The sequence below is a fragment of the Hemicordylus capensis genome, chromosome 8 (genome assembly GCF_027244095.1).
Source record: "Hemicordylus capensis ecotype Gifberg chromosome 8, rHemCap1.1.pri, whole genome shotgun sequence".
Lineage (NCBI taxonomy): Eukaryota > Metazoa > Chordata > Lepidosauria > Squamata > Cordylidae > Hemicordylus > Hemicordylus capensis.
In genome coordinates, this window is record NC_069664.1 from 32,890,507 (window position 1) to 32,913,092 (window position 22,586).

Here is a 22,586-nt window from a genome sequence, read left to right on the forward strand (position 1 = left end):
CTGACTTTCTCCACAGGTGAGAAGTCAAGAGCCTGTAGAGGAAAGCTGCCCCTCAGTGCTGATGCCCTTTCTGTAAACCTGGTGTTACTTGCTCAGTAGAAAGGACCCCAGTGTAACACTCCGGGCCCCATGACAGGGCAGGCCTCTTTGCGCTCTGTGACTCCATGCCCCTCTTCCTCCATCGCCAGAGCCCCCTGACCCTCCAGAGCTGGAGATCCGAGAGGTGAAAGCTCGCAGCATGAACTTGCGCTGGACGCAAAGGTTTGATGGCAACAGCATCATCACCGGCTTTGATATTGAATACAAGAATAAATCGGGTGAGTCCTTCTCTGTGCTGAGCTGTGACACTGCTGGGCAGATACGGAGGCGGGATTCTCGCGGTGGGCCAAAGCACCAATGTGCCATTTGGTTTCCCCTTGCTTGACCGTGGCACAGCGCAGACGGCTCCGTGAGCACAGTTTCAGTCTTGCGGGCAATCTTGCTCAGCAGTCCCCATATTGTGGATGGTGGAGGAGCAGCCGGCTTTGAGGCCGTCTTGCGGGTTCAGGGCTACTGCTGAGCAGCTGCGTGAAACTGCCAGGGAGACTGGGCTAGGGTGTCACCCTGTGCACTCTGCCTCATCTTGTCACCGGATCCCAAGGAGTGGGGGTGCCTCGGGAGCCCTCAGCTCCTGCCCGTGGCTTCCAGCGGCATCTGGTGGGGCCCCACTGTGCGGAACAGGATGCTGGGCTAGATGGGCTTCCTCGGGCCTGACCCAGCAGCAAGGCTGCTCTTACGTTCTCATGAACCAGTTGTTGAATGTGGTGATGGGCTGGATATAGGCGGATGCACTGAGGCTTAGCCCAGAGAAGATGGAGGTTCTGATGGCCGGTAGGGAGAGCGGATCAGGGAGAGAGAGGCTCGGCCTGTTCCGTACCGGGTGGCACTCCCTCTGCAAAGGCCAGTGTGTGGCTTGGGGAGTCTTCTGGGCACTCAGCTGGTGGCTGTGGCCAGGAATGGCTAGGCCTGGCCTCAGCTTGTCTGCCAGTGGCGCCCCCTCCTTGAGAAGGCAGCTGGGGTCACAGGGACCCACGCCTCAGTCACACTGCGTTCTGGGTTAGGGTGGCCGGCTGCCCTCAAAGAGTATTTGGAAATGCAGCAGCCAGATAATTGGTGGAGGCTGGTGAGGCTGGCCCTCTCCCGCCTCTTCTGAGGGACTGCACTGGCTGCCGATTGGTTTAGAATCCAGTGGGAGGGGCTGGTTGCCACCTCAAAGCCCTCAATGGCCTGAGCCCAGCTGCTGTCTGAGAAGAGCCCTCTCACCTTCTGGGGAGGCCTGCTTTGTGTGCTGACAGCAAGCGAATCTTGTGTAAATGGGACGAGGCCCCTTCGTCCGTTCTTCCACTGCCCCCAGCCTGGGGAATGCCCTGCCAGAGCTAGTCCCTGAGTTTGCAGGACTGGCGGGGGCGGGGTGTGGGAGGGGGAGAACGTTCCAGGGAGGGGACCACTCCTTGTGTTTCTGCTCGTGATGCAGGGGAGGGCCAAGGTGCTCTGCTGCAGCCCTCCTCACTGCCCCGGAAGTCTTCTTCAGCTGCCTTCCTGGTTCCCAACCTGGTGTTGCTCACCTGCTTCCAAGCACATCTCCAAACTTGCTTTTGTTTTACAAATGAGATTATTAGGAAGCAGAATGTTGTGGCCCCAATCTTACAGTATCTGGCACTTTCCTGACCCTCTGGGTCATTGCTGGTGTGTCTGTGGGTGGGTGGGTGATGGGAGTGCACAGCCCTGACCGGCTCCCTCCTCCTTCCAGATTCCTGGGATTTCAAACAATCCACCCGCAACATTTCCCCAACCATCAACCAGGCCAACATTGTGGACCTTCACCCGGCCTCTGTCTACAGCATCCGCATGTATTCCTTCAACAAGATCGGCCGGAGTGAACCCAGCAAGGAGCTGACCATCAGCACAGAGGAAGCAGGTGCCTTTCCTCTTGCCCCCTTCCACTGGAGGCTGCTTCCTCCCCTGTGTCTACAGCCCTCCACCGCCACACACACCTTAAACAAGCCCTCTGCTCTGCTTGCTGAGAACCCAATCAAGAGAACGCTTTGCAAATGCAGTGGGTGATGAGGCCAGGCAGGGAGGGGAGGGGAGCATGGATAAGCGGAAGGAAGCCCGAAGGAAGCCTGGAAAATAGGTAGGGACAGCAAGAGTCCTACTTAAGCTGAAGAAATGGGCCTTCCTTAGCTTGTAGGCGGATCAGCATTTGGAGAGCGACCCTCCTGGGCCCTGGGAGCTGGCCTTGGTCCTGGCAGCGAACCACTATGCGCCTGCTCTGCCTGAGAAGGCTACACTTTTGAGCAGAACCCCCAGCACCTCTTGCCAAAGGGCCCTTAGAAATGTCATCTTAGTTCCACAGCAAAACTGCAGCACCAGATTTCTGTGGGGCTTAAGCTCATTTTGAATAGTGTGTGCATGTGCCCACGTGTGTGTACATAAATTTTGCCACATCTGCTACTGTTGAGCACACTTATGTTGGCAAAGGACCACATCATCTGAGGCTAAAATGTTCAGCACTTGCTGCTCGCTTGCATGAGTGTGTGTGTGTGTGTGTGTGTGTGTGTGTGTGTGGAGGGGGGAGGCTTGGCTCTCCTTCAGCAGAGGTGAAGCTCTGCCTTGGTCCTTGAGGTCTGGCTCCTTGCTTGCACCCTTGGCAGGAGGGCAGTGATTCCAGCAGAGTCTCCTCTTCCCCGGCCTGTGGTTTTCCGTCTTCCTCAGCTGAAGAGCTCTGTGGGTTCCCAGGCAGGGGGCGTGGGTGTCCCTGCCTTTGCAGGCTCTGAGGCGGCTGCTTCTCCCAGGCTCTGGCTTGCCCTTGTTTCCAGCTGCTGCCATCCAGAGCCAGGCCCCCCGTGTGCCCACTTCTTAGCTGCTGCTGATTGTGAGGCTCAAGGTGGGGGAGGAAGAGGAACAAGGGGTGGGACGGAGGCCCCCCCCCCGTTAGGTGCCCTGGATCTGTCAGGGCAGGACCCAGGCCTTTCATTGGCTGGAGTGCCAGGGCTGTGGAGAAAGGGGCTTCTGAGTCTTGTGGCAAATGGAGAGAAATGCACGCAGTCCCTGCCGCTGCCTCCCCCTGCTGGCCTGGGAACCTTCCTGTGCAACTTGTCTTTGCTGGCCTCTCCTTTCACAGCTCCTGATGGGCCCCCCATGGATGTCACCTTGCAGCCAGTGACATCCCAGAGCATCCAGGTCACCTGGAAGGTAGGCACCCTGAACAGCCATGGGCTGGTGGGGGGGGCATTCATTTATATCTGTTGCATGTTGCCCATGTGTGCCTGAGGCAGCTTCCATAATAACGAAGCAAAGTGTGTTTAAAAAATGAGCTGAAACATACGAAGTGTGAAAGAGCAAGGACACGGAGTCACAGTCACGATACCTATCCTACGCCTCTGCACAGCTGGTTGTTGCTGTCCTTCTCTGGATGGAAGGGGTGGCGCATGGGCCATTCCGACTAAAGGATCTGGGTGGTTCTGGAGCACATGTGTAAACCTCACACTGACCCACTTCAGAAGAGCCTCCGCGAGGCACCTTGAGGGGGCCGCATCAGTGAGTTCCTGCTACAGTGAGATGGCAGCTTGAGCTTAAGGCTGAACTCGGAGTGCTTGGGGTGGGGGGGGTGGGGGGGCGGGGTGCAGGCCATGCAGGCTGCCGAACACATGGGAATGACACCTACGCGGGCGGGGACCTTTCTTATAGAGGCATCCTGCCCTCGAGGGCTCCAAGACCAAGGCTTGACTGCCTCTTCTCCTCTGTCCAGGTAGCTGCTTAGGGTTAACCGTCTAATTGACCTTGAGGACACAACTCCCAACAGCTCTCATTGTGCCAGTCTCAGGACACTGCTGAGTCCAAACTGCCACGCTTCTCAATCTCTCTCAGCTTTCAGCCTTGTTGTCCAGCGGGCCCTGCCTTCAAGCTGCAGTCATGCTGGTGTGGTTCTCCCTGACCCATGCGCATCCTTTTGTTATCTCTGAGGTGCAAGGGCTGCCAAGCCACTGGTGCTGACTGCATTCCGGCGAGTGTTGTGAGAAAAGGGAAACCAGCCTCTCGCCTGGTTCAGCAGGCCAGGAGAAGGGCCCAGCTACTGGCCATACTTCCTCTGAGGAGCCAGTGGAGCGAGCTTGGGGGCATGGAGACTCTCCTGTCAGCTGCGCGTTTGGGCCTGAGAGGGTTCCTGCCTCCACAGAGGGCTCACCACTCCTGGCTGTGAGAGGAAAGCCCTGGCCGCACAGCCACAGGTGGGTGGGCACCGTGCAAATCACCATTGGCAGCTTTGCTGCGCTGGCTGACGAAAGGATCCCTGGATCTGCACTGGTGCTCTCCCTTCCGTCAAGGAACTGAGGGGGCCAAACATGTACCCTGTCTTTTATCTTCACTCTGACCCTGTGAGAGCAAGAGAAACTGGGGACGGGGCTTCGAGCCTGGATCTCCTTGGCCACCACGGTGCCCTGTGGGCTCTGGATCCAGATGTCCGTGGAGGGCTGGTCCCACCTGTGGGTGCTGTCCTGCCTCGCAGGGTCCTTGTTAGCCAGGGTGCGCTCTGGGTGTGAGTGTGTGTAAAATAGGACGCAAGGATAGATATGTGAGGATTCAGGCTGCTTGCCTACAACATGCTCAAGCAATGGTCGATAAAAATTTAGAACCTGATTTATTTTCCAGAAGCTGCATAATGAAAACTAAAATTGATTAGTGAGTTAGGAGTTGGAATGAAATGGCCAGTCAGTAGATTTAGGGCTCCTGTATTTCCTGCATCTTCCTCCTCCCAAGCAGCCGCTTAAGAGACAAAAAACAGATTAATGAAAAAGAAGATTCACTTGAAACATAAGTCACTCTGTTTTTAAGGTTGTTCCAGCAAGATGAATCACTCCAGCTTTGTAACATAAATTTGCAATCAGCCCTATTGATTTGTTAATGCTTCAGAGAAATATTGTTAAGATCGATTGAGACCTGGCCTCCTGCATTCTTAAGGCCAGCGGTTTAGGTGTACATATGCACACCACACAGACACACACACACTCCCTCCAATGCATTCCATTTTAGAACACCTTCTGCCTGTCCATAGATGTGGCCACACCCCTTCATGAGCCAGCCAGTTGTCAGCGTGGATGGTTCTCATCTTAAGTTTGTGTAGCGGATTAAAGCCTTTGTTTCAGAGCAAGCTCATGTGAGGGAAAGAGATGCTGATTCATCCCTGCTGAGCTGCTTGGCTAGGTTTCACCTAAAACTATCCTGTATTATTGGTAGGTTCAAAATGCTGCCACCAAGCACCCTAAAACTTGCAGAGAACCAGACCAGTGGATTGGGTGAGAAACTGATAGTTGCTGAACATTTGAGGATATGTTTGCAGCAGAATAAACCCCCTTCACCCCCCACCTTTCCTGAGTTAAAAACCAACTCGGAGAGGCGTGTAAAAAGAAAATAACTAAAAAACACAGTTTTATTCAATTACTACAGACTGCTTCCATCTGAGGCTTTCTCAGCTTTTAAATACAGTTAAAAATACTTAGTAGGTTATTGCAAAGAGAGTCTTTTGCAATGCCCTAGGTAGGATGGGCGTAGGCTAGTGTTTCTTATTTTAATTATGTTACAGGTAAATAATAATATAACAGTTTCAGGAATAAGGGGAGGGGAAGGGGGCAACTGTATTGCTCTTTGGCTGTTTTTAAAAGAGAGAATGGCAAGTCCTAATAAGGGCTCTGGTGCTAATGAGCTAAGAGACATTTTTTGTTTCTAAATCTCCAAGCAGAAGGGTTTGCAAAATGGCGTTGTGTTGCTGGGGTGGGGGCTTGCTCACATTTCCTAGCCAGAGTGGAACCACAAGGGAGCATACAGTTCTGAAAATCGAAGACTGATGTGTGTGTGTGTGTGTGTGTGTGTGTGTGTGTGTGTGTGTGTGGCCCCACATCTCCCCAAGGAATAGTCAGAGCTGCCATACGTCCAGAGTAGGCTCCTCCCAGCCCCAAATCCATGTCTGCTCCGACTGACGGAGGTGCAGGAACTGCCTCCTCGCCCCGGGCAGACTGGCCAGGTGCCCCAGGGTGAGCTCTCACCCCACAGCCTCTCTCCGCTGCTCTCTGTCTCTGCAGGCCCCCAAGAAGGAGCTGCGGAATGGGGTGATCCGTGGCTATCAGATTGGCTACCGGGAGAATAGCCCTGGGAGCAACGGGCAGTACAGCATCGTGGAGATGAAGGCGACGGGCGACAGTGAGGTCTACACGCTGGACAACCTGAAGAAGTTTGCGCAGTACGGAGTGGTGGTGCAGGCCTTCAACCGGGCGGGCACCGGCCCCTCGTCCAGCGAGATCAATGCCACCACCCTAGAAGATGGTGCGTGCTGTGGGGCCCCTGGCGGAGGCAGTGTTGCTCTCGCGGCTTGTGCTGGCCAGGGCCTGCCGCCACACGGCTGCTCCTGAGATCCAGAGGCCAGGAAGGGAGGGGGCTGCCTGTGGGGCTCAGGCTGCGCGTGGCTCTCGGGGCCGGGCCCTAGAGGGGGCATGTGCCTCGGGGCTCACCGCGCCTCCATTAATCCTTCCATTGCCTCCAGGGCTCCATTCTGTTTCCTCCAGCTCTGAGCTGGCAAAAACCCCCTCCCCTCCCCTCCCCTCCCCTCCCCTGACCACCCGCAGGAGTCTTCTCTTGGCTCCTGTCTTGGAGAATGGTGGGAACTGGGAGGGCGCTGGTGACTTCTCCAGGCTGTGATCTGCCCACTGCCAGTTGAGATTTTTAAGTGTTGCCCAGTAGGAACTGTCCTGGCTGGGAAGGCCCCTGCCGGTTGCTGGTCGGCGGCTCTTCCCCTTGCCATTTGGGCCAGATGGTTCTCTTCCTAGTCTGAGCGCTGGGCTCCACAGCCTCAAGGCCGGGGGGGCTCCTTGTTGGGGAAGAAGGGAGTGACCGCCTGGGCCTGCGTGGGGGCCTCTCTTTTCCTCTTGGGGCCCTTGGAGCCCAGAAGGGGATTGGGGACTCTCCCCCTCCTGCTCCTTCTCCCTCCCGGCCACTGCCGAGGAGCCAGGCAGCCCAGTTGCTGCTGCTGCTGCTGGCTGGGCTGGAGTCCTCCACAGAGGGCCTCCCAGGTGGCCAGGAGGGAGGGCTTGACGCTGGCCTTGCAGGCCCCGTTAAAAGAAAAGAGAAGTTTCTTCCTCCATTTGCTCTGCAGTTTTTCATACTTAATTAAGGCCCTCGTTAGCCTGTCAGAGCACGATCATTTCCTGGCGAGATTAGCGCTCCTCCCGGGGTATTCAAGGCCCCCCATTTTAGCAGGCGTGTGTTGGCCATAATTGTATTCCCGTCATTCTGTTCAAACGGACTCTCTATTAGTTTATTGCACCCAGCCCCTAATTACACGGTGCTTACAGTTTTACACCTAAGTAATATAAAACAATAATCATTTTCAAAGTGGGTCATTAGGATGATGTATCATCATTTAAATGCTCATAAAATTCCGAGTTCTCTCTTTGGGGGCAGTGGGAACTCATTACCTTCATCCCGTCCTCGGCGGCGGCGGCGGCATCGGCTCGCGCTCCGTCTTGCGTCTCCCCCTTCCCTTCAAGCAGCCCAGCAGCTGCTTCCTTGACTCATGGCGGGCTTCAGGGCAGTGCTCTCCTGCCAGGGGACTGGGGCCCGGCTTCCCTGGGCGTGCAAAGCTGGGCTCTGTGTGTGTGTGCCAAGGTGGCCACGGGGCGTGGTTGCCCCCCTCACCGAGACGTGTGTCTCTCCCCAGTGCCCAGCCAGCCCCCGGACAACGTGCGGGCCCTGTCCATCACCTCGGACGTGGCGGTGATCTCCTGGTCTGAGCCTCCGCGGAGCACCCTGAATGGGGTCCTGAAGGGCTACCGTGTCATCTTCTGGTCTCTCTACTCGGACGGAGGTGAGCAGGCCGCTGGTTGCTTTCCTCTCTGGGGGCCTCTCCAGACCATCCGCTCGCCTGCCTGCTTGGGAGGAAGTGGCGTCTCCCCAGGACTCAGCCGGCTCTGTGGGGTCGCTGGCAGGGCAGCCCCACTCCGTGGCTGGGGTGAATGTCTTCCAGTTTTTACCCCCGGTGGTGGGATAAGCCATAGGCGGCTCAGTGGGGCAGCCCAAGGGTTGTGTGCAGAGCGTCAGAGGCTCAGTGCCTGCCGGCATCTCCAGGTGGGGCTGCTGCCGGTCAGGGCAGACCCTGGCAGACTCCGGGGGAGGCCGCTCCCCACGCTCCCCGCCTGCCCTGAGGAGGAGTGCGCCTGCAAGGAGCGTCTGCGGGGGCAGGCAAGGCAGCCCGGCTTCCTCCCAGCGGCGCAAGGACTGCGGCTCTTCAGTGAGCTGCTTCTCCCTTCTTCAGAGGCATGGCCCCCCCGCCCCAACCCCCCAGTGCTGGATTGGAGCTTGTGGGGAATCTGGGGCAAGGGGAGACTTCTCTGCACATGAGGAAACCCACAAAGGTCTTCCACGTCATCACCGTATTGTAAAACATTGCAGGCCGAACCGAGGGCGGGGCGGGGGGGGGGGCGGGGAGAAGGCAGGCGGTGGGGTCGGGCATTTGAGCCAGACCATGATGGGCGCCTGTGCAGATACACCTGGCCACGAGAGCGACCTTGGCGCCCTCTGGAAGTGTGTCTTCTCTCTCCTCCTCCACCCAGTGAATTCTGTGCGGCTGGCCATTCGGGACCCCCACCACCACCACCGCCACAAGGCCCTCCGTGCTCTGCCTCAAACGAGAGATGCCCGCCCACCCGCCCGCCACATGGCCAGGGCTGTCAGGCCGCGAGAGGCCGATCTGTGGGGCTGGAGGCTGCCTCCAGGCCTGTCCCTGACAGTTGTGCTTTCTCCGCAGAGTGGGGGGAGATGCAGAACATCACCACCACGCGGGAGCGGGCAGAGCTGCGCGGCATGGAGAAGTTCACCAACTACAGTGTGCAGGTCCTGGCTTACACCCAGGCTGGCGACGGCGTCCGCAGCAACGTCCTGCACATCCAGACCAAGGAAGACAGTGAGTGCGGAGCCAGAGAGGAAGCGGCGTGTGGGGCGGAGGCTTGAAGGGGGGCAGAGCACTGCCCTGCCTGGAAGCTTCCCAGGATGCCTTCTCTGCCGTGGGGCCGGTCAGCAGGGGTGGCCGGGCCGGGCTTGGCCTCTCTCCCCCCCCCCCCGAGCGGCCCAGAGTCAAGCGGCCCCCTTGCGCTCTCCTCCCAGTGCTGCTGCTCTGGTGCCCCTTGCAGTCGCTCGCAGGCCCGGGGAGATTTCCGCCTGCGCTCGGAAGGGGCAGGCGGCTTCCTGCTCCCGTCGGGTGCTGCACTCTGCCTCCCTCTGCTGGTGACTTCCCTGCAATGCAGGATGCAGATCTGGACGAAGAAGGCTGACTTCTGGCGTGCAGGATGCTCCCTTCCTGGGCCTGGCAGGTCCTGGGCCCCAGTGGGAGGGACCCAGTCCAGCAGCGCGCTGAGGCTGGGGCTGCACCGGCACCCCCACGCTGGCCACCCCAGCCTCCTTTCTGCTCTCACTGGCCCGGGAGCTGAGCAGCCCCCCGGCATGGAGGCCGGGGTCCCTCCTGCTCGCTCCGCCCCAGAAGTGGCAAGCTCCAGTTTGCGCCCCGCCCCCCCCCGGAGCAGCTGCCTGGCTCTTCCGCGCTCGCGAGCGACACCCCCCCCGGGCTTTGCTGCCCTCATTTAGACTGGAAACCCGCCTCATTTTGCCTCGGCCCTGAGACTCAAGAGCCGCTCCTGCCAGAACCAATCGTGTCATGGGCCTCTCCGCCTCCCCTCCTCACGGGCCTCGGGAGGCCTCTGCTTCATCTGGCTGGTGCCTGGGCCCTGCGGCTGGGCTGGCCGCGGGCGGAGAAGCTGCCCGGCAGCTCTGCTGCTTCCAAGAGGAGCCTCCTCCCGTCTGGAGGCTGGAGGGGGGGGGCTTCGAAGGGAGCGAGCCCATTCTCCCCCCCCCCCCGCAAAGCCCGTGCCCTGGGGATGAGCCAGTGGCAAGGGGCCTCCGCCTCCCCCCAGAAGGAGCGGCCAGTCACTGGGGGTGCCTGGCTCAGCTTGGGACTTGGGGGTCCCACTCCCTGGAATCCTCTGCCTGCCTGCCTGCCTGCCTGCTTCTCCTCTCTGCCGTGTGGGCCTGCTCTGGGGAGCCCTGGATGTGGCTGCTGCTTGTGTCAGGGTTAGGGTGCTGCTTCGTGGGGCGCTCCATTGCATGGGCCGCAAGCACCCCTCGGCCAACCCATCCGCTTCTGGCTCGGAGGGTGCCGGAGGGCTCTCTCTCTGGTGGGCAGGAAGCCTGCTGGCATCCCCTTGTGCCTGGGCCGTGGATCCTGTCCCTGCCACTCTGTGGCCCTTTTGGGCCTCCTCACTGACAGGCCAGGACAAGAGGGGAAATGCCATGAGCCCCAAGGACCCGGACTCAGGGACGTGCTGGAGGCCAACGCAGGCACCTGGGGCCGATTGCTGGGCTGGCCACGAGAGGCAGGATCTGCTTGAAAGTGGCACGAATGGTGGGGGTTTCCCATGGGAGAGCCTGGCTCCGTGGGCTGCGGGGCAGACCTGGAGGGCTGGGAGGCTCGGCCCCCTCAGCGGGTGGGTCTCGGGGCAGGGGTCTTCCTCCAAGGACAAGCACCTCCTAGGTCGGTGAGTCCTTCATACACAAACATGCCTTGCCATGGAGGGAGCCCTCATGGCTGGGGCGAGCGGGGGGTGGGGGTGGGGGGCAGCTCCTTGCAGCCCGGGGCGGCATTCTGCAGGCCCCTCTTGGGGGTGGAGCCAGCCCTTTGCAGAGCACCCGCCTCTCGGTTTCCTACTCTGCAGGCCAGGCCAGAGTGCTCTCCTCAGCAGGCAGGCAAGCAAGCATATGGTCTGGGGCTGATTAGGGGGATTGCCGCCACATCCCCCCACCGGCCCTTTCCAGCCCAGGGGCTGGGTGCCTTTTCCAGCTTGCTGGCGCCCACGAGACCCGGGACTCCCCCTGCAGCCGTCCCCACGAGGGCCACTGGAGCCTGCACAGGTGGGCGTGGGCACAGGAGAGAGCCTCTGGAGTGCCTGGGGCCCAGTTTGGCCACTGCATGCCCCACGTGGCCACCTGCTGCTGGAAAAGGCTTGTGCATGGCTGGGCTCCATCTTGGTCCCCAGACACAGATGGGGTGGTGGGCAGATTCCAAGGGGAGGGTCCTTGTGAGCACTTCAGGCCTCCTCAGTCCAGGGCAGGACATTCCCTCTGGGCTGAGGCTGTGCGAGAGAGAGACCCCCCCCCTCCGCTGCCTCCTGGAAGCCACAGCTTCCCTTCTGCAGCTCTCTCCGTGGCTGCTGCGTGGTGCTCATCCCCGCCTTTCCCAAGCCCCAGCAGCGGGCCCCCCTGGCCTCGGCCTCTGCACAAGTTGCAGCACTGAAGCCTGGGCCAGCCGCCCCCCCCCACCACCACCACCGGGTGAGCAGCAGAGAGAGAGGAGTCGTCCCTCTGCCTTGCCATTGGGGGCTGCCGAGGAGAGCCTTTGGAGTCGGGCAGTCTATGAATCAAGCCAACCAACTTCAAAAGGTTTAGAAGCTGCTTTGGACTCCTGAAGTGCAGGCCACATTCCAGCCATTTCCCCCGCATCTTGAAAACTAGCCCTCAGGATTGTGGGGAGGAGGGGCTGCTGGGTTGCGGGCCCCTCACCCTCTGAAGGGGGCTTGCTCTGCCTCTGGAACGGCCATGTGGGTTGTCCAGCCCCTCCACCTTTTGCCAGGCCCAGCACACACACACACACACGCACACACCCCGTGCCTCTCTCTCCCCCCACGTCAGCTCAGGGAATAACTGTGGGGAACCTTGCTTGCTGAAATATTCACACCCTCTGCTGTTGCCGCCGCCGCCGCCGCCGCCAGCTTGGCCTACTTTGGCTTCCATTAAGCTGCTGCCAGGCGCCTGCAGCCTGCCTCGCCCTGTGGCAGGGCCTCCCCGGTCCCAGAGGGCTGCCCGCCTCACGAAGGAGGTGCCAGATGCCAGGCAGACCTCCCGCTGCTGCTCGGGCACTGGTGGCTTCAAGGAACAGGCACCCACCACAAGCCGGGCTGCCTGGGCTCACCCCAACCCACTCCTGCTGGCCGGGGCTTGTCAGGAGGCGAGAATCTATCGCTGTGGTTGCTAAGAGTCGACACCGACTTGATGGCACTCAATCAATCAATCAACCAACCAACCAATCAATCAATCAGAAGTCTTCTGTGGAGAGGTCTTGTTGGCTCACAAGTGTGAATGCCTGTGTGGAGCAAACCCCCTGATCGGCAGTATGGAAGGCTCTTCCCCCGCCACTCTACACCCACACGTGGCCCTCTCTTCTCAAGGGTGGTCTTCTCTCTCTCTCTCTCTCTCTCTCTCTCTCTCTCTCTCTCTCGCCCCCCAGTTCCAGGCCCTCCTGCAGGGATCAAGGCCGTCCCTTCCTCTGCCAGCAGCGTGGTGGTCTCCTGGCTGCCTCCCACCAAGCCCAATGGGGTCATCCGGAAGTACACCATCTTCTGCTCCAGCCCGGGCTCCGGGCAGCCGGTGAGTAGGCTGCTGCTGGGGGACTTGAGTGTCTCCCGCTGGCCGGGGCTGCATGGACAGTGGCGGGTGGCAGCAGCGTCTCCCTCCCTCCCTCCCTCCCTCCCTTGGGAGGCGGCACCTTCTCCAGCCCCCCAGCAGTTGCTTTGGGCCTGGCCTGGCCAGCAAAGCCCCCGCTCGGCTCAAAACGTCTTGGGAGGTGTTTGGGGGGGGGCTCTTGGCTGGGGAGGGGCCACCAGTGGGGACGTGATCACACAGTGCTGGGAGAGCCTCCTGGGGCTCGCCCACACATGATGGGGTGTGGGTGGGGCGGGGGGAGGGGAAAGTGTGTGGGGGGGCGCCCCCTCCTTGCTTCTGCTCTCCGTGGTATTGTGATCGACATTTGGGGGTCCAGAGCATCAGCCCAAGTGGCTGGAGGCTGCACCAGCCCTGAACCCTAACCCTTCTGGGCAGGAGGTGGGCGGGAGGGTCCGGTCTACAGGAGACCGACAGCGCTTCGCCAGCTGCCCCCTCCCTGTCCTGATGAATAACACGGAAGCTGCTTCATGGGGGAGGACTTTTCTCTTGAGTGGGGGGCGGGGGGGGCTCCCATGGGCAACGGTTGCTCAGCCAAGACCTCCAGAACTCAGCAGGCTGGAGAGAGATGAGCTAGGAAACCCAGCAGAGTTAGCACTGGGAGGTTTGCGCGGGGGGGGGGGCAGCGCAGTTCTCTGCTCCCCCAGTGTCCAGCCTGGCGTGGGAAGAGACGGGGGGGCGGCTTTGTGAGACTTGTGGCTTCTGCCTCCCCCATGAGGTGCTCCTTAGGCTGAGGTGTGCAGTGCCGCTGCGGGGGCGCTAAGCCTTGGCTCACCAGAACCCCCCATGGTTTGGGGGGGGGGGTTTGCGGTGGTGCTCTGCCCTCTTGGCCTTCAGTGGGGGTGGGCGATGCCTTATTGTCCCCAGCAACCCTGGTTGATCTCTGTGGGGTGCTTGGCCCTCTGGGGGGGGCAGGAGTGGCCTGTTGCTCCTCCCTGGCCTCTGCGTCTTTCTGCGTGGCTGAGGCGCCGTGACAGGCAGACCCCAAAGGCAATCTGTGCACTGCACGGGGGCCGGGCTGGATGTCACCCGAGGAGGGAGGAGCAGCTCAGACTGGCCTTGGCCCCCCGGAGCAGCTCTTTGGCCCCCCTGCCCCACTTGCCACAACGAGAGCCTCTCTCTGGACCAGGGATGGCTCTCTCTCGGGGGAGCGTCTGTGCCGCCAGGCAGGGCCGGGGGGCTGGACAGGGAGCCTGCTGATCAAAATCTCCTCCTGGGGCTCATTTCAATATCTGAGCCGCCGGTTTCCAGGGCAACCTAATCTTTTCATCAAAGCAGCTGGCAAAGCCCCGGGATCCGATATTGTTTTCTTGGCATCCTGTCAAGACCATCATTTGGCTTTACAATTATGTATGCAGTGTAGTTTTTATATTTGCATATTTAAATATATGTGTGTGTAGTCAGCGTGAGCACGCAAATCCATGTCCCCGGTCTCTTGACACGTGCCCAGGTGAGATGCATGGGTGCCAGGCTGCACCAAGCCATGTGCGGGCCCGGGGTGGAGACCTCCCCTGGCCCAACCGTGCCTGGGCGGAGCGGGGGAAGCCGTCCCACTGGCCTGTCCGGCTGGGCATCCGGGGAGGGGTCCCTCCAGCCTGTCCTGCTGGCGGCAGAGGCTGTGCTCGTCTACCCAGAGACCTCCCACCGGACTGGCGCGGCAACCTTCTCGGCCCCTGCGCTGGGCTGGACGGGGCGTCTTCCACGCGGTCTGCTCTCTGGCTCCCTTTGCTCCAGTACGTCGCCCAACTTGGCACCAGTGCCGAGAAGTCGTCTCGCTGGATTGGGGGTTTTTCAGCGGCAGACTGGCAGAGTCCAGCAAAGCAGGCCACAGAAAGGCCCCCCCCCGAGTGGTCCAGGCTGGAGGGAGGGGTCTGGCCGCTTCTGGGGCCCCTGCGAGAGACGCTGCGATGGCTGGAAGGTCTCCCACCAAAGGAGCGGGGAGCCTGAGGGAGGCCAGGCCTGCCCGTGGCTGTTACCCCGGAGGAGAGCGGCAGGGAGCTTGCAGGACTGCCCCACCCTGACGGTTGCCTCCTGCCTGGCCGTGCTTGGACGGGATGCTCGGCTGGGCGGCCTTTGCGCCTTCTGCTTCACAGGGCTGGGGCAGGCGGCACGTCAGGAACGCGGCAGCAGCGGCTCTGAGAGCACCAGCAAGCAGCCCTGGATGCATGCCCCTCGCCCTGGGAGGCACAGGAGGCACGGCGGGGTCTGGGCAGGGCAGGGCTCTCGGCTCGGCCCCTGGGAAGGATGGGCTGCCCTGGCAAGCTCTGGGTCGGCAGCCTCCGGGCAGCTCCGGCTCCTCTGCAGTCCGCGCAGGCCCTGGAGGGCTCCTGGGGGTCTCTGGGCATCAGCCTGGCCCAGCACGGCTGCAGGCTCCGTGGCGGTCTGGCTGGGGTGGGGCCGTGGCGTGGCAGCTGCCCCGAGCGGAGGCTTCTCCCCAGTGCCGGAGGGGGTTGCTGGGCAGGGCCTGCTGCTGCGGCCCTTCCTCGAGCCGCCGTTTCTCTTCCAGGCACCCAGTGAGTATGAGACGAGTCCCGAGCAGCTCTTCTACCGCATCGCACACTTGAATCGTGGGCAGCAGTACCTGCTGTGGGTGGCGGCCGTGACCTCCGCTGGACGTGGCAACCTCAGTGAGAAGGTCACCATTGAGCCTGCTGGAAAAGGTGTGGGCTGGGGGCCAGAGGGGCTCAGTGGGGCGGGGCAGGGAGAGGGGTGGCAGGCCCTCCTGATCTCCCCGCCCCGTTCTGCTCCCAGCCCCAGCCAAGATCATCTCCTTCGGGGGCACCGTCACCACCCCGTGGATGAAGGACATGAGGCTGCCGTGCAGCTCCGTGGGGGAGCCAGCGCCTGCGGTGAAGTGGACCAAGGACAGGTGAGGGGGGGCGAGATGCCTCTGCCCCAGCCGAGGGCCTTGGCGGGGAGCCCCTCTTTGAGCCAGAGCAGCCTTGCCCCTCTCCTGGAGTCGTCAAGCGAGCCGCCTTCTTGCCTTGCAGCGAGGATTCGGCCATCCCGGTGACGGTGGATGGACATCGCCAGATCCAGGGCAATGGCACCCTCGTCCTGCGCTCAGTGAAAGCCGAGGATTCTGGGTACTACACCTGCACAGCCACCAACACGTGGGGCTTTGACACCATCATTGTCAACTTGCTGGTGCAAGGTGAGCTGGAGGGAGGTTGGGCTCCCCCAGGGCGGCGGCATCCTTGCCCTGCTCCCTCGCACACGGGGGGGGGGGGAGGAGGGCCCTGGGCGGCCTTCAGGGGAGCAGAAAGGGCTGCAGCAGTCGTGGCGGAGGCGAGTGCCTGGGTCAGCCGTGCAGCCCTTTGGGCTCCCCGGCGTGGCCCCCCGAGACGCCCCCCGCTCTGGCTGCGTCTGTCCAGGCTGCCCTCTTCCTGGTTCTCCTGCAGAGAGGTTGCCGCTCCGTCTGGACACCCCCCTCCCCAGATGCTGCTGCAGGGTGGTCACCACTGGCTGGGGAGGGGCGAGCTCATCTGCTGTGCTTCTCTCCATGCAGTCCCTCCAGACCAGCCCCGGCTGACGGTCTCCAAAACCTCGGCCTCGTCCATCACTTTGGCCTGGATCCCCGGGGACAACGGTGGCAGCTCCATCCGAGGTAAAGGTGGGGCAGAGAGACTGTTCCGGGGGGTGGGGGGTGGGACGCTCCCTCTGGAGCTTCTGAGGGTTGCATGGTTAGGGTGGAACAGCCAGGCTGGCTCTGCAGCGGCCGGGGGGGGGCAGCAAGCAGGACTCCCTCATCATCTTTGGGTGGTGCTCCACGCAGGTGGGGGGTCTCTCTCTGTGCCATGCAGAGCCCTCTTGTGGGGAGGGGCAGAAGGAGAAAGAGGGAACTTGACACACACACACCCGAAATGCTGCATTCGGAGCATTTGTTTGAAGGGAGGGGAGAGGAGACTAGGTGATGCCTCAGGGGGTCTCTGGCAAGGGCAAGGTGGGTGCCTCCCCCTGAGAAGATCCTGCTCCTCCTCGGGCGCTCCTCTGTCCTCCCGCCCTGTGCCCGTCCCCTCTGCAGCCCCTGAAGGAAGAGAGGAGACGGATGGAGCCTTGCTCTGCAATTAATTAAAGGCCCGGCAATAATTACAAGCCAGTCTCTCTAGCCTCTCACTCCAGTGGCTTGATCGGTTTCCTTGTAATTGGATTAGAACGACTGAGAACCAAAGGTGGTGGCGGTGGCGGCGGCAGCAGCAGCCTAGCCTTGGACTGGCAGCCTGCGAGGAGATGCTGCCCGCTCAGGCGGGAGTGGGAGGGCTGCCAGCTCCCCCTGCTGGAGAGTGGGGGAGGCGTCTCTGGGTGCTTCCCAGCCGGGGCCTTCTGGGGGTCCCCCCACCGACCGGCAGGCGGAAGCGTGAGGGCGCGGGCCTTGGGAGCTGTGGTTCTGCCCACGTGGCCCTCTTTCCCGCCTGCACAAGGCGGGGGGCTGCTGCCCCGGCTTCTGCACCGAGCAGAGAGAGGGGTGTGGACCCCAGCCTGGCTTTTTCCTTCGTTTAAATCCTGCCGCCACACACATCTGGTTATTGAACTCGTCACGGATAGTTCAGTGTATCTGTGAAGCTGGGGGGTGGGTTTTTTGCCCCCTCAGTGTGCATCATTTCACGCTTGTATGCACTGGACTCCAGTTGCCACTTTGCGGCCCAGTTTGCAGAGCTCCTTCTGGGGCGTTTCACAACATCTCCTCCCCTCGCCCCCCTTTTTTATTTCACATTTGTATCCCACTCTGTCTCCGAGGAGCTCAGACCAGTGTACATGCTTATTTTCATCCTCACAACAACCCTGTGAGGTAGGTTAGGCTGAGAGATACATGACTGGCCCAGAGTCACCCAGGGAGTTTCATGGCTGCGTGAGGCTTTGAACTCGGGTCTTCCTGGTCTTGGTCCAACACTCTACCCACGATGCTCTGCTGGTTTTTGCTTTTGAGCAGCCTGGACAGGTTAGTGTCACTTGCAGACTGGGCCACTTCACTGCTTCCCTCTTGCTCCAGATCATTGCTGCAAGCGCCCAGTCCCAGCCCCCGCCCAGCGCCTTGCTGGGGGACCCGGCTTCTTGCTGGCCGTTGCCTGAGGTCTCCACCACGAGGAGTGGCCCGCTTGGCTAGCGCCCTTGGGCCCCGTGGCTCTCCGAGGCTTTGCAGTTGGCCTGATGGATTCAGGCCCAACAGGGCCTTTTGCCATATTGATGTGGTTTGCGTCTTGAGTGCAGCCTCCTTACTAGACCCCCTTGGGGTTGGGTGGGGAATTAGGACCCACATTTGAATGCATGGATGCTGGCAACAAGCCTGCCCCCTTTTCCTTCATGGAGTAGTTAGGCCGGGAGAGTGAGACCACCAGGATATCTTGGAGCGCTGTAGGTCTCAAAGGGAGGGGAGGGGAGGGGAGGCGCCCCCCCCCCCCCCAGCCATGTGTGCAGAGGCTGATGCCACGTGCCCTAAGCAGGAGCTCTCTGTGGGGCCTCAGGCCAGGGAGCTGCTGCAAGCAAAGCAGACTTCTCCTCCGCAGGAGGCTCCAGCTCCTTTCTCTGCCCTGGCCCCACTGGGCAGACCCCTGTGGCCTCCCCCCACACCCACTGACTGCTCTCCTCCACTCCTGTAGGTTTCGTGCTCCAGTACTCCGTGGACAACAGCGAGGAGTGGAAGGACGTCTTCATCACCTCCACGGAGCGCTCGTTCAAGCTGGACAGCCTGAAATGTGGGACTTGGTACAAAGTGAAGCTGGCCGCGAAGAACAGTGTTGGAGCTGGGCGCATCAGTGAGATAATTGAGGCGAAGACCCACGGCAGAGGTGACTGGGGGGAGGGAGATGAGCCCCCTTTCCTGGACTGGGCAGGAGCGTGTGGATGTAAAGATCCAGGTCTGGGAGAATTGCAGGCTTCTTAAAGGAGGGCTTGGAGAGTTTGCGCCCAGAAAGGGTGGTTGGGGTGAAAGGTGGGCGGGGGGGAGGGCAGGGAGAGAGGTCGCTGCTAGCGTTGCCTCCCCAAGCAAGGAGAGAGAAGACAGGCCAGGAAAGGGCTGCTGGCATCTCTCCTCCTCCTCCTCCTCCTCCTCCTGACCTTGTCTGGCCAGGGCTCGGCCAAGCCCACACATCTGGATTTCCTGCCAGCATGCTTCTTACAGCAAACCCCCCCACTTTCTCCCCTCCCCTAGGCTGGCTGCGCTCTCTCTCTCACTCTCACTCACAAACCAAAAATGCCAGGTCTGTGTAATTTCTTTCTGGGTTGCTGCAATCTCCTTTCCCCTCATGGAGGCTGTAGCCTCTCACAACTTCTTGGCTGCGACCCGATAGCTCAAGCAATAGTTGCTTTTCAAGAGGGAGGTGGCTCTTGCCGCTACATTGGCTCACCCCCACTGTGCAGCTGCCAGCTGTGTTGGAGTCCTCTGACTTGGCACAGGCCCCATTGGAGAGACCAGCTTCCTTCCCACTTGGCCTCTGTTGCAGCAACTCAACATGCCCAGCTCTTCATAAGAACAGCCCTGCTGGGTCCGGCCCAAGGAGGAGGCCCATCTCGTCCAGCATCCTGTTCCACACAGTGGCCCATCAGATGCCGCTTGAAGCCACAGGCAGGAGTTGGAAGGGGCAGGCCCTCCCTCCTGCTGTTACTCTCCTGCAATTGGTACTCGGAGGCATCCTGCCTTTGAGGCTGGAGGTGGCCTGTAGCCCTCCGACTAGTAGCCCTTGATGGACCTCTCCTCCATGAAGTTATCCAAACCCCTCTTACAGTCATCCTGGTTGTTGGCTGTCACCACATCTTGCGGCAGAGAATTCCACAAGTGGATGATGCGCTGTGTGAAAAAGTAATTCCATTAGTTGGACCTGAATTTCTTGACAATCAATTTCATGGGATGACCCCTGGTTCTAGTGTTATGTGTGTGAGAGAAATTTCTCTCTATCTACTTTCTCCACACCGTGCATGATTTTATACACCTCTGTCCCCACAGTCATCTTTTTTCTAAACTAAAAAGCCCCTGGTAAGCCTCATAAGGAAGGTGCTCTAGATCAGGGATTCTCACCGTTGGGTTCCCAGATGTTGTTGGACTTCAGTTCCCATAATCCCCCAGCCCCAGTGGCCTTTGGTGGCGGCTGCTGCTGCTGCTGCTGCTGTCAGGGGTGCTCCAGTGCACTCCACTTAGCCATTGCGCCTGAGGCGCCCTTGCCAGTTCTGGAGCCTCTGTGGGCACCTGTGACAGGTAGTAAAGCCATTCCAGCATCCAGCAGCAGCAGCAGCCAGAGCCCTGGCCGTCCTCGTGGGGATGCTGCTGGCCCCTGTGCTCTGGTTTCAACCTGACTTGCTTTGGCATAGCTGTTCACTGAGGAAGCAGAGGTGGGAAAGATGCAGGGAATGCTGGAAGCCGATGGGCAGGAGGCATTTCTCTGCAGGAAACGGGGGCATGGCATCTGTGTCAGAGGGCACCTCCGTGCTAGGAGCATGTTCTTGTGCACTGTCTGTGCACGTGCCACACAGGAAACTGCATTTGGTTGCTAGGCAATTGTGCAGTCATCAGATGTGGCCATGTTTGTGCGGTGGACGTATTTCCTGCTCCTGCTGCTGCTGCACAGGAGAGCGTGCAAGCAACCTCTGGGTCTCTGCCTCTCCTTGTGCCTGGGGAGCTGGGCTTTGCTCGTGCTGGTTTCTGGCCTGGAGTGGGAAGGTGGTCTTGCTAGCAGAGGGCAGCCCTGCTCTGAGTTCTGTATGTGGAGGACCAGCTCTGTCTCAGTGCTTTACATCATGGAGTGGCTGGAGGCAGTGGGGAGAGAGGTAGATGGGGCCCCTAGCCAGGCAAGGTGGTGAGGGGAGCCTCTTCCAGCGGGATTGGCCTTCCCAGCTCCGCAGAGGAGTCTCGCCTGGAGGGCTCCCTTCTCTGTGCCTGACCTTGGCTGTGGCCAGTTGCCGCCTCCTCCTCCTCCGATTCAGTCCCGCCCTCGCCATTTGCCATCCCATCCACATAGGAAACGGTGTACTTGCTTGGCCTGTGCCCAGAAGGCCTGCCTAGCTGAGGCCCTGCCCAGAAACGGGCAACCCTCTCCTGCTGCAGCCCCCAGCTCTAGGGCTCTTCGTGGTTTCGAGGTGGGGGAGGTGAGGAGGGCAGAGAAACAAAGCCCTGTGTGGGCTGCTGCCTGTCTCCACCCCCGGGCAATTGGAATGAGAAGGGCAGCTTGTTTTGGTGTTTGTGAAAGGTTTTGAGATGCCATAGACAGAAAAACATGACATGCAAAACCAGAGGAGAAGGACAGGAAATCCCAGCTTTGTCATTGTGGGTTTCACCTCCAGTCGCCCTCCAGGAGTTGCCTCCATGATCTCCCGTCCCGATCCCTTTCTAAAAGAGCTGGATCCCTACCCTCTTCCGAGAGGTGTGTCACCCCTCTGGATGCAAGTGGGTCTCCCATTTAACCCATTTTTGCTTCTGCTTTGCTGCTCTTAATTGTTTTGCTGCTGGTCTCTTGGTGTTGATTGTAATGTCTTCCTCCTCCTCCTCTTATTGTAAACCACCACAGGGGGTTGGGGTTAGGGTTAGGGTTTCCGCAAGAAGCGGGAAGGATTCCGGCCAGCCACTCGCTCAGTGCAGGCTTCTGCATCACAAACCAAGCTTTCAGGGCCAAGTGGAACCCCTCCGCGCCAATGGTTTTGGAATGCCACTTGGCAGCCCAGCCGTGGCTCTCCACGAGCCGCCCCGCAGTCGGGCCGGAAGAGAGTCAGGGTGGCTCCCAGTGAGGCGGCTGCTGCTGCTGCTGCTGCTGCTGCCAGCAAGCCGCTCACCCGAGCCGCCTTCCCTCTTCCAGAGCCCTCCTTCAGCAAAGACCAGCATCTCTTTACCCACATCAACGCCACCCACGCCAGGCTGAACCTGCAAGGCTGGAACAGTGGCGGCTGCCCCATTCTGGCCGTCCTCCTGGAGTTCCGGCCCAAAGGCACCTGGGTCTGGCAGAGCCTGCGGGCCAATTTCTCCAGTGACGTCTACCTGACGGAGCTGCGCGAAGCGACCTGGTACGAGCTGCGCCTGAAGGCCTGCAACAGTGCCGGCTGTGGCAACGAGACCGTGCAGTTTTCCACCTTGGACTACGATGGCAGTGAGTTGGGGCGCCTGGGGGAGGGAAGCAGCAGCTGGGCTCGCGAGGGGTGCTTGACCGTCTGCTCTGCCTCAGGTACCATCCCCCCCATCAAGTCTGCCCAGGGAGAGGGCGACGATGTGAAGAAGCTCTTCACCATTGCTTGCCCCGTCATCCTGGCCACGCTGGGGGTGGCGCTGCTCTTCGTCATCCGCAAGAAGCGCAGGGAGAGGCGCCTGAAGCGCTTGAGAGGTGGGTGTGTGAGGAGTCTGGGCGGAGGGCACTGCCCCGGGGGCTCCCCTTCTCAGAGAGGCCACTGGTGCCGCGCCAGACGCTTTTGCACCTTTTCTTTTTCAGATGCCAAGAGCTTGGCGGAAATGCTCATCAGGTGCGTAAGGAGAGCAGCCACTACTCTGTATGCCACAAGAGCCCTGCTGTTCACCAGCTGCCTGCAGGGCGTGGCGAGCTTGTCAGCTTTTGGACATGTTCTGGGTGGTGGGTTTGAGGCTCCAGCAGACTCTGCGTTCCCCTCGGGCCCCTTATGGGCATGGGTGGGTCCTTCAGGCTTCCCCGCAGCTGGATTTGGTCAGTGCCTTGGCACGGAGAGGCCAAGCTCACGTCCCCATTGGCAGGGCCTGGAAGGCTTGTGCCTCCTCCCGGTGGGGTGAGAGCTAGTTGGCCAATGCCCTGCTGTGGCTCTTTGCCTCTCTCCTTTGCAGTAAGAATAACCGGAGTTTTGACACACCAGTGAAGGGCCCCCCACAAGGCCCTCGGCTGCACATCGACATCCCCCGGGTCCAGCTCCTCATTGAGGACAAGGAGGGCATCAAGCAGATTGGTAAGGAAAAGCAACTTGGCTGTTGACCCACCGCGCCCACCCTCCGGCAGGCTTTCCTGGGGGTGGGGACCACAGGGATAATCTCCACAGTCAAGTGAGGCTGCAGAGCAGCTTTGCTCCGTACAGACCCT

The 22,586-nt window shown here is 60.5% G+C and overlaps 1 protein-coding gene across 3 annotated transcripts in view; it reads left to right on the top strand.

Moving 5' to 3' along the window:
- Window positions 1-22,586, top strand: part of DSCAML1 (DS cell adhesion molecule like 1) — a 125,522-nt gene that overhangs the window by 98,300 nt on the left and 4,636 nt on the right. For all 3 annotated transcript variants that reach the window (XM_053269794.1, XM_053269795.1, XM_053269796.1), the window contains 16 exons: window positions 189-317; window positions 1,790-1,957; window positions 3,164-3,234; window positions 6,117-6,357; window positions 7,748-7,894; window positions 8,834-8,989; window positions 12,359-12,498; window positions 15,077-15,230; window positions 15,322-15,439; window positions 15,561-15,724; window positions 16,079-16,177; window positions 18,168-18,356; window positions 21,351-21,638; window positions 21,714-21,869; window positions 21,975-22,005; window positions 22,337-22,455. In XM_053269794.1, coding sequence (XP_053125769.1) covers window positions 189-317; window positions 1,790-1,957; window positions 3,164-3,234; window positions 6,117-6,357; window positions 7,748-7,894; window positions 8,834-8,989; window positions 12,359-12,498; window positions 15,077-15,230; window positions 15,322-15,439; window positions 15,561-15,724; window positions 16,079-16,177; window positions 18,168-18,356; window positions 21,351-21,638; window positions 21,714-21,869; window positions 21,975-22,005; window positions 22,337-22,455 — 2,370 coding nt within the window. The remainder of the gene's footprint in view (window positions 1-188; window positions 318-1,789; window positions 1,958-3,163; window positions 3,235-6,116; window positions 6,358-7,747; window positions 7,895-8,833; window positions 8,990-12,358; window positions 12,499-15,076; window positions 15,231-15,321; window positions 15,440-15,560; window positions 15,725-16,078; window positions 16,178-18,167; window positions 18,357-21,350; window positions 21,639-21,713; window positions 21,870-21,974; window positions 22,006-22,336; window positions 22,456-22,586) is intronic.